The sequence below is a fragment of the Dendropsophus ebraccatus genome, chromosome 7, assembly GCF_027789765.1.
Source record: "Dendropsophus ebraccatus isolate aDenEbr1 chromosome 7, aDenEbr1.pat, whole genome shotgun sequence".
Lineage (NCBI taxonomy): Eukaryota > Metazoa > Chordata > Amphibia > Anura > Hylidae > Dendropsophus > Dendropsophus ebraccatus.
The window spans coordinates 57,650,467-57,665,090 of NC_091460.1; the positions used below are offsets into that span (position 1 = coordinate 57,650,467).

General features: G+C 43.2%; 1 protein-coding gene across 1 annotated transcript in view; it reads right to left on the reverse strand.

Annotated features, from left to right (window-relative positions):
* Positions 1-13,400: 13,400 nt before the first annotated feature.
* Positions 13,401-14,624, reverse strand: part of KCTD8 (potassium channel tetramerization domain containing 8) — a 90,108-nt gene continuing 88,884 nt past the window's right edge. The window contains exon 2 of the mRNA XM_069976508.1: positions 13,401-14,397. Within this exon, the coding sequence (XP_069832609.1) occupies positions 13,937-14,397 (461 nt within the window). The 3' untranslated portion in view covers positions 13,401-13,936. The remainder of the gene's footprint in view (positions 14,398-14,624) is intronic.

The following is a 14,624-nucleotide window of genomic DNA, read 5'->3' on the forward strand; positions in this document are numbered from 1 at the left end:
ACGTAATCCAAGTGGAAGTCTTAGTCCAATGAGGTCCATGCAATTTGATTACAGATAGATAGAGATGAGCGAACCGGGTTCGAGTCGATCTGAACCCGATGGTTCGGTATTTGATTAGCTAGGGCTGCAGAACTTGGATAAAGCTCTAAGGTTGTCTGGAAAACATGGATACAGCCAATGACTATATACATGATTTCCACATAGCCTTAGGGCTTTATCCAACTTCAGCAGCCACCGCTAATCATATGCCGAAAGTTCGGGTTCGGATCGACTCGAGCATGCTCAAGGTTCGCTCATCTCTACAGACAAAGTTTCGTTCACATCAGTGCTGTTTTCTCTTAAGCTGAGGTCCTACTGTTTCTAGCAGCATGTATGCCATAGAACTGGGGTGTCAAAGCCAAAGCTTTAGCTATTCAGACATGCAGTAATGGGAATTGCAGTTTTGCAACAGCTGGAGGGCCATGGGTTTGACACTTGTGCCTCACAGACCTCACAGAAACCTCACAATCCCCATTATATGCCAGTTGATTCCATCAGGATCTCTTAGCACCAAGCTCTGTCATACTGGTCATGTTAACAATGTGATCAGTACATTTGACGTTTTGGTGGTTTGTATGTATTTTAATCTTGTCTTTATGTTAGAAGCTGTAAAGTAAAGTGAAGTGGACATTCACTAAAGCATTCCTCTCAATTTTTTTATTTTATTTTTTTATAATTTTAAAATGCAAAAAATAGTCAACCACAATTGAAATTATTGAGTCCTTTAGATGTAGTTCATGTTCGGCAAGTAATAGATATGTGTTTTTTTCTGTTTCAACAGAAAACACAATGCAGATGTCAACCCAACCTTAGCTATTATACTATCTGTAAGTGCTCTTTTGTTAAAGGAGAGCTCTTTAAACTATACAGCATCATGTTCTTTTAGGTTTTGTAATAAAGCTTTATTCAAAGTTGCACTGCTTTTTTAATATAAAGTTTTAGGGACTACATAAAGATTGTCAGTTAATCACAGTATATTGAAGGTACCCATTGTAATCTTAAAGTACTTGTAGGCTACGGACTGGGGAAAGTAGTCCCTTAGAGTCACAGTATCGGCACTACAGATGCATAACACAAGTGGAACAATGTGAGGCTACAGGTGTATATGCATGGGTATCTTGGTGCTGCTCCCTTTAGACAAAGTCCAACAATCTTATAGAAATATATAAAAAGAAAAATAAGGGGCACACTCACTTATTAAAATCTTGTCTTTATTTTTTCAAAACATAAAAGCCATCAGCTCAGCTTGCGGATGGTGGGAACGCCAAACACCTAGAAGTCACAGACTGAGCTGATGGCTTTTATGTTTAGAAGAAATAAAACAAGATTTTAATGGGTGAGTGTGCCCCCTATTTTTCTTTTTATATATTTCTATAGGACTGGAGAAAGTGCTGCAGTGACTTTGAGTAGAAACTGAATTCAGAAGAAATTAACAATTAGCTATGGAGTTTTTAGCAGCTGGAGACAGATGAAAACTAATTTATACAGGCTGTCTTCATATGGCCATAGTTTCCATTGCAATGGAACCTTGACAGCAGTGCTGGAGCCATTGAATTACTGATACCAACTGTGCTCAATGGACCCCACTGACATATAATAGAGTCTGTTAGATGCCAGCGTGGTGTATGCTGTTTTCACAGGATGAATAGTGCAACATACTGAATATTTTCTCCTCACAAAATGGAAATGAATGACACCAAAAAGTTCCAAAAAATAACTCTATGTACCAATGAAGTGGTTAAAGCATACCAACTATTCAGAAAAAACTGTCAATATATTCGAGGGACATGTGAAAAGTTTTTATCGGTGAGGCCTCCAACTGTTCAGACCCTGACCGATCAGCAGAATGAGCTGGAAGAGACACTTGCTTCCAAGTACTGCTTTTCACTCACTGTGTCTATGAGACCTGGATGACCCCATAGACTTGCATTGGGAGTCTGTCTGTCCAGGTCACCTGACACAGAGCCAGGAGAGAATGTGCTAAGCACCTGCTTCTCTCTGCTCATTCTCATGATTGGACAGGGTCTCTATGACACATCAAAACTTTTTCTTAAATGACAGGTACACTTTAAACTACAAGGTAATTTTCAATGTTTCCAAATGTAAAATAATGCACTTGGGGAAAAGGAATCCTCTATCCGAGTATTATATCGGCAGTTCTGTGTAAGCAATGACTTCAGAAGAGAAGGATTTAGGAGTAGTGATTTCTGACAGCCTTAAAATGAGTCACCAGTCCAATCAGGCTGAAGGGAAAGGAAATCCTATGCTGGGCTGTATAGCTAGAGGTAATACCAGTAAGAAGAGGGAGGTCGTGATCCTGCTGTATAGAGTAGTGATGATCGAACAGTAAAATGTTCGAGTTCGAGTCGAACCTCGAACAGTAGTGACACTCGGTTCGAAGTTCGACTCAAACTCGAACTTGAACCCCATGAAAGTCAATTGGAAATGTTCGGGTTAATTTTGACACCTATATGTAGTAGGAGAAACTGTAATTATCATCCAGAAGAGTAAACTAGAAACATGGGACAACTTAAAGCCTGAAATTTGATTTAAGAATGAAAGAGATGGGCGAATAGTGAAACATTCGATAATTCGAATAAAATAGCTCCCGATATTCATATGAATATCGAACCCTATAATAGTCTATAGGAGAAAAATACTTGGGACCTGGAAATCAACCTTACTTGGGACCTGGACTAATAAGGTTCAGGAGGGAAGTGTTTTTAGAAAAAAAATGAACTAAAGAACAAGAGGACACAGTGAGAGTTTAGTTGGGGGAAAGATCTGAAGCAACATAAGAAAATATTACTTTACTGAAAGAGAAGTAGATACTTGGAACAATCTTTCAGCAGAGGTAGATAACTATACAAAAGGTGAATTTAAACAAGCCTGGGATACACATATACAGTATCTACCCTAAGATAATAATAAAGTAAAATACTAAACAGGCAGACTAGATGGACGAAGTGGTCTTTTTCTGACGACAATCTTCTATGTTTCTATGTAATTTCTGCTTCAAAAAGAAAACAATTTCTATCATTTCTGTCTGGATTACCCAAGTATTGCATCTAATGGGTAAATGTATTAACTTTGGTAATGGTAATTTCTGCTGTTAAGGGGGATCTAATCTTTAATAGTTCCTCCCCCACCTAGGTTATTTTTATGAATAAGTGTGTATAGGGTCAGTATTAGTGATGAGCAAATAGTATTCTATCAAATAGCTATTTGATTGAATAGAACACTATTCCTGCTGTTTGATTGCGTTCGAATATTCGTACGATAACACAATAAAAATTTGATTCATCCTCCCACGTCCCCTGGTGCTTTTTTCCAGCCAAGAAACATGCAGAAGGATGGGACAGGCATTAGGAATAGGCAGGACTTAAAAAAAAAAACATGTAACTGTGATTGTCTGGCTAAACTTTCACCTCCTGAGTATAAGAATAGTGTATTTCAGATTTGTATCACTTGCTGGTTGGAGCTAGAGAGGGACAGACTGTATACCAGGGAGAGAATGCTTTTAGGTGAAGTTAGGCAGGAAGGGACCCCCAAAAGCTCTTGTTAGTTTTAAAAGTATAAAAACCATATATTTAGAAGCTGTTGTGAGACAGACAGTGTATTCAGACACCTACTGATAGTGTATACGGCTGTATACCGTGATTGCAGATTAAAACCTGTTATCTTGCTACTACTGATTTGCATCCTGTAAAATAGTTGAACGTCTCTTTCATTTTATTATTGTAAAAAACAATTATATATCCGGTATATGGCTGTATACTGTGATTGCATGATAACACCTGTTATCTTGCTACTACTGATTTGTAGTTATCGTTAATTGTCATTATTACATATGTTACACTGCGCCTGACCTCATACATACGCAAGTGCGTACTGCCAGACCGAAATGTACGCTACTACTTTGTTCGCGAAACTTCGGCATACACGAACACGAAATGATCAAAACTTTTTTTTTTCTTGTTCGGAATCCGAACCGAAAATTGGGATGTTCGCTCATCACTAATGTTAGATGCACCCAGACATGCTTCACCTGCTGTCCCATATGCATTCGAGAGGTGTTGGCATCATTTTCTGAGGTGCCATTGTGACCTCCTAGTGGTAAATCTTGATTTCCAGGTCCCAAGTATTTTTCTCCCATAGACTATAATGGGGTTCGATATTCGCTCGAATATATGAATATTGGGAGCTATTCGAATCGAATTTCGAATTATCGAAAATTTCACTATTCACTCATCTATAGTCAATATCTAGCTCTCTTTAGTCTTTTGGCTGAAAGCACAGAGTGAGTTTTGTTCATCTGCTTCCCTTTTTGTGCTGCTGTCCCATGCGGTGGCCATTATTGTGGCAGCACAGTGTCCATGGGGTGGTGGGGCTCAGAACCCAGGGGGGCTAAGTCTGGCAGCATTGGGGTTGCTAGGCAAGTGGGTCACTCCCTCCTTGGGTGCTGTTGCTGTTGTGGTGGCGGTTGCTGTGTGGTGCTGCACCATTGTTTAGGTACCCAGACAAAACTGTGAAGTTGAGTTGAGTTTCTTTAATCAAATTGTAAATTCACTTTTGATATTAGTAGTGTATAGTGCTGAGAAGCAGAAGGATCAGGGATAAGTTTATGGATGTGTGGCCATGTCTGTTTTTTTTTCTCCCCAGAGAAGTATAAATTTTTTATAACAGTTCCGTAAAGAATATTAAAAACTACAATGTACATTAATAGAGACATTCTTCATTTCCATTGCTAGATAATTGTGCAGGCAATTTCCATGTCAGTCTTGTTTCCCTTTATATGCATCTGTTTAGTGATATTTATCCTGGGTGTATTTATAACTTTGCATGGCTTTTACATCCTAGAAGCAATTAGGCGGGATGTTGGCATGTGCCTACCTTATATTAGAAGTTGTCAAAATATGTCACGGTGTAACAGAATTAATTAATATCTAATCAATGCAGAGTTCTAAAGGTCACTTCCCACTGAGACCTGCTGGGTGCTGATGGAAGCTGAATTGACTTTGTTTTATTCTCTGCATTGTCAAGGTCCTACCTCTTTGCTCCTTAGTTCATTGTGAAACGGAAGAAAAGAGTTTTAACTTGCTGCTGGAATAAAACTTAAGTTTATAAATGGTTACAAATATACAAAAATAAATAAAAGTAACATAACTTATAAGACAAGATACAGCATCAGCAGTACACTACAAGGGAGTATTGAGGAGTTCCTGTCTTTGCACAGAATAAATTGAGTCAGAGTTTGGAAAGTACACATTTATTAAACATATTTTACCCCCCAGACTGATGCACTTGTTACATCATTGTTGCAACCACTTTTCTTGTTCATTTAAAAAGAGAAACAGAAACTGGTCTCAGGGAGACCGGCCAAAGATAACACCGGGGACTGCTGGTTAAATTGTTGCTCCCTGGGAAACATCAATATGCAAAAAAAAAAAAAAAAAAAAAAAAGCCTGTGGAGCCTCATTTAGGACTAGCCAGATATCCCTCCAGGAAGGGCCCAGCCAAGGGATGGCTCCTGTAGGGAAACCACCAAAACCACCCTATTAAGTGACCCTATAAGTCAATATACTGTAATGACTAGTAATGTAATGTAATGTAATGATGATCGAACATCGGAATTGTCAGGTTCGATCGAACTCAAACCTTCTCAAACCTTCGTTATTTGATTCCCGGTGCCTTCCCATTGCGTGGGGAAGGTGGAGCAAGCCTGAGTACTACCTGGAAAACAGGGATACAGCCTATTACCTAGGCTGTATCCCTGTTTTCCAGGCTGTACTCGGGCTGGCTCCACCCTTACTACGGAACGGAAAGGCATTCGATCGAGTTCGATCGAACCTGACAATTCCCAATGTTTGATCATCTCTACTAATGACAAGGGAAAAATCAAGGCCGAGTATCCATCCACAGACAATTTTTTTCGGGGTATTGCCCCTCATCAGTGTGGAGCAGGATTCTGGTTAGGTGGTAGTAATGCCTAGTAAAGCCATAAGAGAAATAAATCACTGATCTCAAGAAGACCAGCCAAAGATAACATTGTCAGCTGCTGGTTAAAGCGCTCAATACAGTGAAATCCTAGGGGCATTGCCCCCTGGGAAACATTAATATGCAAAAAAAAAGAGCCCGTAGAGCCCCATTTAAAAAGAAGTGATGTATTAGGTAGTCACACCCACTCTTAACAATATGTTTGACGTTAGCAATGTTGTCAAAATGTGGTGTCAGGTGTTTCTTCAAGTTAGGAAAAAGACAGTAGTCAGAAGGGGACAGGTCAGGTGAATGGGGGAGGGGGGGCACCCAGGGTCTTCAATTTGGTAGCCACAACTTTGGAGGTGTGCATTGTTCACTGTTACAAAATTTTAGAACCTACTTTGCAGAAAGTTTGTGCAGGTCTAAGATATTGGTAAGAACAAAACCAACATGTTGCAGGGAAATGTCCAGAATCTGGGCTTTCTTTCTGGGGACATTAGCTGATTCTCAAGAATCAGCTAAGGAACAGCATTGCTTGTTGCCAGGTCTGTTGAGGTTGTGGAGCACCCACTGTGGGGGTCATCTTTAATGGTAAAATGCCCAGTCTTGAAACAAGAAACCCAGGTTTTGACAGTGCTGTAATGAGGAGACTTCTCCGCTAGTGTTTGTGGTAAATGTCCTTTGCAGACTTTCCCTGCAGAAACAAAAACTTCATTGTGGCCTGTAACTCCACAGACAATAAAATTGCTTGTGCCCCTGCCAAGTTGTACCCGAAATTAAAAATATTTATAAGAATTTTACTCATCCTGCATCCCTGTTAGAACTGTACTGGTATACTTATATCATGGGTGCCACAATAACAAATTGGAGTCCTTGGAGAACTCTGAAGTGGATGTCATCTTGGTCCATTGGCTTTTTAAAGGGGTTTCCCACCAACAGCTCCACAGGCTAGGAGATGAATCTCATTGCTGGAGGAATCAATGCTAAGACCATCACAGCACAAAAGAATGTGTCTGTCACGGCCGCGGCGGCTTCCCGCGTTCCGGGTCGCCGCCGCGTCCGCCTCCTGTCCCATGCAGCCGCCGGGGTCCTTGTGTCGGGACCCGGCGCTGCTGCTAGTTCGGCCCCTGGGGCGCCTCACCTCTCCTCCGTTCCTGTCTCGGTCTGTGCCGGCCGGCGCGCGCGTCCCCGCCTCCTAGGGCGCGCGCGCGCGCCGGCTGTCTCAAGTTTAAAGGGCCAGTCCGCCCTTAATTGGTTAGTTGCACCAATCACTCCCCTATAAATCCCAGCATGCCCTGTCCCTTGTGTTGGAGCCTCTACATGCTTCCCATAGCGTTTGGCCCAGCTCCCTGTTGTTCCTGACCTTAGTCCTTGTCCCTGGTTCCTGTCCTTAGTCCTTGTCCCTATCCTTGGCCGCTGCCTTCCCATTGTTCCTGAGTCCTGTCCGCCACCTGCGAGCACGCCTTCTGTCCTCTGCCTGCACGATCTCCTGCCTACTGCTCCTGCCACGCCTCGCCTGCCGTCACCAGCAACCAAGCCAGGGGTAGCGACCTGGGGGTCGCCTGCCGCAGCAAGTCCATCCCGCCTTGCGGCGGGCTCTGGTGAAAACCAGCGGCCCCTTAGACTCCGCTCCCTGGTGAGGTTAGTGCCATCGCTGGTGACGGTCCAGTGGATCCACTACTCCAGGCGTTACAGTAGGCTCCAACCATGGATCCCGGCGAGGTGCCTGATCTCCATGACGTCGCCAGAGTGGTCGCTCAACAGGCTCAGCAAATCCAGCAATTGACTGCCGCCCTACAGCAGCATACTACAGCCCAGCGCCTATCACCACCTGCAGCTACCTCGAGACTTCTACTGGCTCTCCCAAGCAAATACTCTGGTGACTCCAAGTTGTGCAGAGGATTCCTGACTCAATGCACTATGTATATCGAACTTCTAAGCAATCAGTTTCCCACTGAGCGCTCTAAAGTGGCTTTCATCATCAGCCTATTAGAGGGTAGAGCTCTGGCCTGGGCCACGCCGCTGTGGGACCGAGATGACCCTGCTGCTGCCAATCTCCGAACCTTCTTATTCGAGTTTCGCTCCGCCTTTGAGGAACCTGCCCGTGCTTCTTCAGCTGAAACTGCTCTCCTCAACCTCTCTCAAGGGAGCTCCTCTGTTGGCGATTACGCCATCCAGTTCCGTACCCTGGCGGCTGAATTGGACTGGAATGAAGCCGCTCTAATAGCCACCTTCAAGAAGGGCCTGTCTAGTCGGGTGAGAGACGTGCTTTCCGCCCGAGACCTACCCACCTCCCTGAACGAACTCATCCTACTGGCCACCAGAGTTGATACTCGTTTTTCGGAGAGGGAGGAGGAGGTTCGGCATGAACATCTACTAGGCTTGCCCCGTCGCCATCACCAGCTGGCGCCGGTTTTCCAGAATCCTGACTTTCCGGAGCCCCAGCCCTCTCCTGAGATTCCCATGCAGGTGGAACGGGCTCACCTGACGCCTGATGAAAGAATTCGTCGTCTGGAGCTGAATCTCTGCCTCTACTGCGGTGGTTCGGATCACTTTCGGCTGAGATGTCCCCTACGTCCCCAAACGTCCGGGAAATGCTCGCACCTAGGTCCGGTGGGACAGGTGTCCCTAGGTGTGAACGCTACCTTTCCAAGTTTGTCTATGCCGGTTTCCATCCAGACACCCTCAGGACAAAATCACCAGACTACTGCCTTTCTCGATTCTGGGTCAGCAGGCAGTTTTATTGCGGCAACTTTGGTCCAAAGATGGCGGCTACCCGTGATCCAACTAGCCAGGCCCTTGACTATCTCCTCGGTCACGGGCGAGATTCTTACCGACCAGATATATTTCCAGACCGCACCTCTAGTCCTCCAGGTGGGTCCTTTACATCAGGAAAAGATATCCTTCTACGTCCTGCCCTATTCATCCCCCGCCATCCTCCTGGGACTCCCTTGGCTGTAATTACATGCTCCTAAGCTGGACTGGAGAACCGGGGAGATTATCAGTTGGGGTCAGGACTGTTCCAACCAGTGTCTCAAGTCACCTCAGACCAAGTACTCGGTGTCGTCACCTGACCCCGCCAAGCCTCTATCCGGCCTACCGGCAGAAGACCAAGACTTGGCGGATGCCTTCTCTGCCGAGAAGGATCTCATCCACAAACCCACATCCCCTCGCTACAGTATACCTCCTGATCGCCTAGTACCAGTCGTCACCTCTACTCTTCAGAGAATACCCCCCGGAAAGACCCATGTTCACCCTGCGCTTCGAAGAAGGATTTTGAAGTGGGGACATTCCTCATTGGAGGCCGGGCACCCTGGAGTCCGAAAGACCGGGCAATGGATCTCCCGCCACTACTGGTGGCCCAGTTTGTTCCAAGATGTCAAAGACTTTGTGGCTTCCTGTGCCATTTGCAGGCAAGAAAGAGGGGGAGGCCAAAGGGGGGGGTACTGTCACAGCCGCGGCGGCTTCCCGCGTTCCGGGTCGCCGCCGCGACCGCCTCCTGTCCCATGCAGCCGCCGGGGTCCTTGTGTAGGGACCCGGCGCTGCTGCTAGTTCGGCCCCTGGGGCGCCTCACCTCTCCTCCGTTCCTGTCTCGGTCTGTGCCGGCCGGCGCGCGCGTCCCCGCCTCCTAGGGCGCGCGCGCGCGCCGGCTGTCTCAGGTTTAAAGGGCCAGTCCGCCCTTAATTGGTTAGTTGCACCAATCACTCCCCTATAAATCCCAGCATGCCCTGTCCCTTGTGTTGGAGCCTCTACATGCTTCCCATAGCGTTTGGCCCAGCTCCCTGTTGTTCCTGACCTTAGTCCTTGTCCCTGGTTCCTGTCCTTAGTCCTTGTCCCTATCCTTGGCCGCTGCCTTCCCATTGTTCCTGAGTCCTGTCCGCCACCTGCGAGCACACCTTCTGTCCTCTGCCTGCACGATCTCCTGCCTACTGCTCCTGCCACGCCTCGCCTGCCGTCACCAGCAACCAAGCCAGGGGTAGCGACCTGGGGGTCGCCTGCCGCAGCAAGTCCATCCCGCCTTGCGGCGGGCTCTGGTGAAAACCAGCGGCCCCTTAGACTCCGCTCCCTGGTGAGATTAGTGCCATCGCTGGTGACGGTCCAGTGGATCCACTACTCCAGGCGTTACAGTGTCCCCATTGAATTGGTTTTGATATGCATGCTGTCAGTTCATTCAACTCAATAGGGGACATTTATGAAAGTTCCGCCCGAGGTGTAAGCCAGGGAAAAGGCGCAGATTCACCCCTTCTCCCTGCCGCATTCCCCACTTGCCCAATGAGGGCTGGAAGCAAGGGTAGATTTGTTGTGCCAGGCGCAGGATCAGGTGCACGGCAGGCCGGCATGCACCTTTGAATCTGGCCTGGGAAAATGGGGCAGGGTCTAATTTAAGACCGGTGTATGAGAACTCTGGTCTTGTTAAATCATCCTAAATGAGTCTATTGGAGATTCAGTAGCTGGATATTATCAGTCTTTAAAAACACTGGGGCTAAACCCTTACAACTAGATGTAGTGATGCCGCCGAATATATTATGATTTTTCAACATCCTGTTCTACAAATATTGAACAAAATTAACTATTCAGGTACTCAATAATAATTTTTTTTAATTAAATAGCTACTGTTCTTATTTTGTCAACTTTACCCAGTTTCACATATTTTCCTTTTAGCCAAAAATGTGTCTACCCCTTTAATAAATGTTAACTCTTTTTATAGTATCTCTAATGGATAATGAATTAGATGAAATGGAAGTGTGTTTGTATAGTCATTCCTCCAGTGTGTGCTGATGTAGTTTCACATACATTAAATTTCTTTATTTTGCCAATTAAAATGTTGGCAAATATGGGCGCTGAAATCTGATAGAGACTTTTGCTCCTTATCCATACTCAGTACAACAGCTTTCATCAGAACACCATGCAGTGTCATTTGTTTTATGGGTTTAAAATGTACAAAGTGGAATCCAAAATTCTGACCTAAACTTGTTGCCATAACAGTACATTACTGCAAACTTGTAAATCATCATGTTTTTGTTCCTTTCTTTCAACAGACACCGTTTTTACTAGACACATGATTTAGCACGGCAGATCCACCAGGATATTTAATAGCTTTATTCAATCAAGCCTGTAATTGGAGCTATTTTGAATGTGATTGGATTTATTCGGCAATGCAGCTTTCCATGCTTTGTGCCCTGATTGCGAGCATACAACATTTTAACTCAAACAGAGTAATTACCTTAGCTGTGACCATTTAGAATAGTAAGTTACAACCACCTATAACATATGCGTCATGAAATATGCATGTCACAGGCCAAAGCAAAACAGAAAAAAAAAATGATTGTAATCTAGATTAATCAGAATTTAGCACAGAACAGCAGTATATCATTGAATTATGGGTATAGAGCAGAACTCCCTTTTGTTCCTAGCTATTAGTCAACTTAATTAGAATACGATCATATGGTCAGAGATTTTTATTTTGAACTTCCTTAAGGTTCTGAAGTAAAGATAAAAGAACTTTTCAAAAGCTTGAGCACAACCACACAACATCTTTTTTTCACTGTTTGCTGGGCTTTTTTTGAACAGCCATCATTTTGTACCCAAATAAAATCTGTTATTTGGCTGCAAAATGATGTCTGTCCAAAAAAAAAAGCCATCAGATGGCTAATAAAAAGACATTGTGAGGTCATGGCCAATATCTGCAAAAAGTTTTTTGTTAAGACCCAAACTTTGCCAATAGCCCCAAGGCTCTGTTCATACACAGTAAAATAAAAGCTGAATATGACCATAATTTTGAGTAAAACAATGTGTGAACAGATGAAAAAAAATGGCTGTATTTTGCAAAAACAAGTGGTAAATAATGATCAAGTTCATTATATAAATGGTCGCAATCAATTACGGCCGTTATTCTATAAGGTGTGTGCACTGTCCAACAATTTCCTATTGACTTTAAAGGGATCCAATAAGCCCAATTGGGCTGATATGGTTCCCTGGTGCGCTGTATACAGCTTCTGAGCAGCCCGCAGCATGCACAGGCCACAGCAGAAGCTGTAAACCGAAGAAAAAGAGATTTAATAACCTGGGCGTGTGACAAGCAGAGGGGGTGGGGTAGTCATCTGGGCGGCTCCCCGCCCATGTCTAGTCACCGCTCTCTGCTTGTCAGCGTGGTCTGAGGGCATGATTGACAGGCAGAGAGGCCCTTGCCGTTTGCAAGGCATTGTAGGCTATGGTCATGTGATCCTTATTTTTTTCCTTTTTGCCATGTGTTCAGTGCTATTTAGGGAGTGTCAGCCAAAACAAACTGACCAAGGTCTAAGTTCAAGCTGAATTGCTGAATTAAATTTTTATCAAGGTTCGGACGCAGGTTTGGTTTTACCACCTCTATTCTTAACCCTTAGTCGTAACATTAGATTAAATCAATGCCAGATTAATGGAGTTGTCTTTATGAGAGATGTATTTGATCTGGGATTCCCTTTCTTCATACCCATCATCAAAGGGGTACTCCGGAGAAAAAAAAATATTTTTGAAGTCAACTGGTGTCACAAAGGTCCACAAGTCTTTATGGCAGAGTCTTCTTAAGGAGAACACGTATCCCTTTGACTGATGATGAGAGGCTTCTCACTAGCCAGCATCGTGCTCTGTACTGATGAAGGGGCAACAACCATGGTTACCATAAATTTTCCTAACTACTTTTTAACTGTAAAACATATATACCTTGTTGACAAAGGTCAACTTGACGGAAACATCTCGGGAGTACTCCTTTAAGTCGAAGGAAAGAAGAGCCTTCAAAAAGTTACTCAAACTTTTGTGAACCCTGCTCATCCCAGCATAACAAATGTAATACTATGACTTCACTGCAATGAGAAGGTTTAGCCCGAGGCAGCTTCTCCCAGCTGTTATAGTTCATCAACAAGGGATTCTAAAGTTAGATCTGCAGTGATCAGCTGATCATAGGTTTGGCTTCTAACGCTAGTTTCACACAAGTGTAATACTGTCGCATTTTTGGTAGAAAGTCCTGGTCTGTCTAAAGGCCAGTGTAGATAATCTAGGTTGATGATCGTACATAATGTAATGAATTCTTTCTAAACACAATTATTTAATGTATGAGGCCGTATAATTAATTTTTTGCTTTCACTCTTTATGCACCACAAGCAACCACATGTACTTTATGCAAAAAAAATACATGATAGCAATGAAAAGGACATATACAATGTCTTGCCACAATGAACATATCTCCATATACAGTAACATCAATTTGAATAAATTTGACACATATTATATATGATATTTTATATATTATAGGCTAAAAGGAATAAAGAAATAATTCTGAATAGAAACAGAAAACTAGTCCAAGAGTAAGTTGTATTTGTGTTTTATTTCTAAGATGGTGGTCATGCAAACTAAATATTTTACTGTATTTACATTTGTTTCAGAAGTTCATGTTGGTAAAATCCACTACATACCTCCCAACATTAGATGCCTGAATTGCCAATCACATAAAATGTCTCTTCTTTTATCGATATGTAAAAGCCCCTTCAACTTTACAGCCTTGTTTTGGGAGAGCAATAGGATAAAACAGTCTGTTGGGAGGTATGCTACTGATGTTCGTATTGTAATTATTATTTTATAATAAATGTTTTCACAAAATGTAATATTAAATACAGAAGTGAAAAGTTATCTGACAAAATTATAACAGTAGAAGTGGTCCCTTGAAGACATGCATGGTATTCATTTGTTTTTCACTGGAAAGTTTTTGTGGAAATTGACAGTTTCTGTTTCAGAACTGATGTTATTTAAATAGTCACAAAATTACAACTTTTAAATTCATATGCTGAACGCACGGAATTCTATACATCGAGTAGGTTGTGACATCAAGGGAGTTCAGTAGAGGAACACACAAACCACACATCATTGATCAGGAAGGAGGAAATTCCTATAAATCATATTTTTCTAGTAATTCCATCTGCCATGGGCGTTTTTTCTCAGGAAAGTAATCAGGAATTTTGATTTTTTTAAATTCTTGTATACATTTTTTCATTTCCTCTTCAATGCTTGGTTTCTCACAGACTTTCCTTTTAGAAAGGTTGTTATCCCTAGATTTGCTCATCAGTGATTGGAAGAGTTCACTGTTCCTACGTTTATCAGGTGGTGGAACCCACTGGACTTGGTTCTTTTTTGATGGACGATCCAATGTTAGGGTACTAGGTTGATGGGAACTTGATTGTTGGAGCACAGATGTATTTTCTTGAGGGGTGCTAGCTTCCGATTGGCTATCACAACTAGATGAAGACAGTTCATTACATGATGTTCCACTTTCACTACCTTTGTCTAACACTTTTTCGCATTTTACTTCTTCACAGTCTGGTTTTGGAGATACTAACTTTTGTGGGGATCCTGTGATGGCAAAAAAGAAAAGATAAAAATAATTATACATGCGGTTGTATCATTAGTTACACAGCACAACATAATGTAGCTCATGCAGTAATAATCAACAATTAAACACTACATCATACTTAAAGGGGTAGTCTGACCATGGCCCCTTTTTTCAGAATGCCCGGAGAGAGTGTGGGTGAACAATTTACATCCACTTACTTCCCTCACTCCCACGCTGCTCTGGTCCT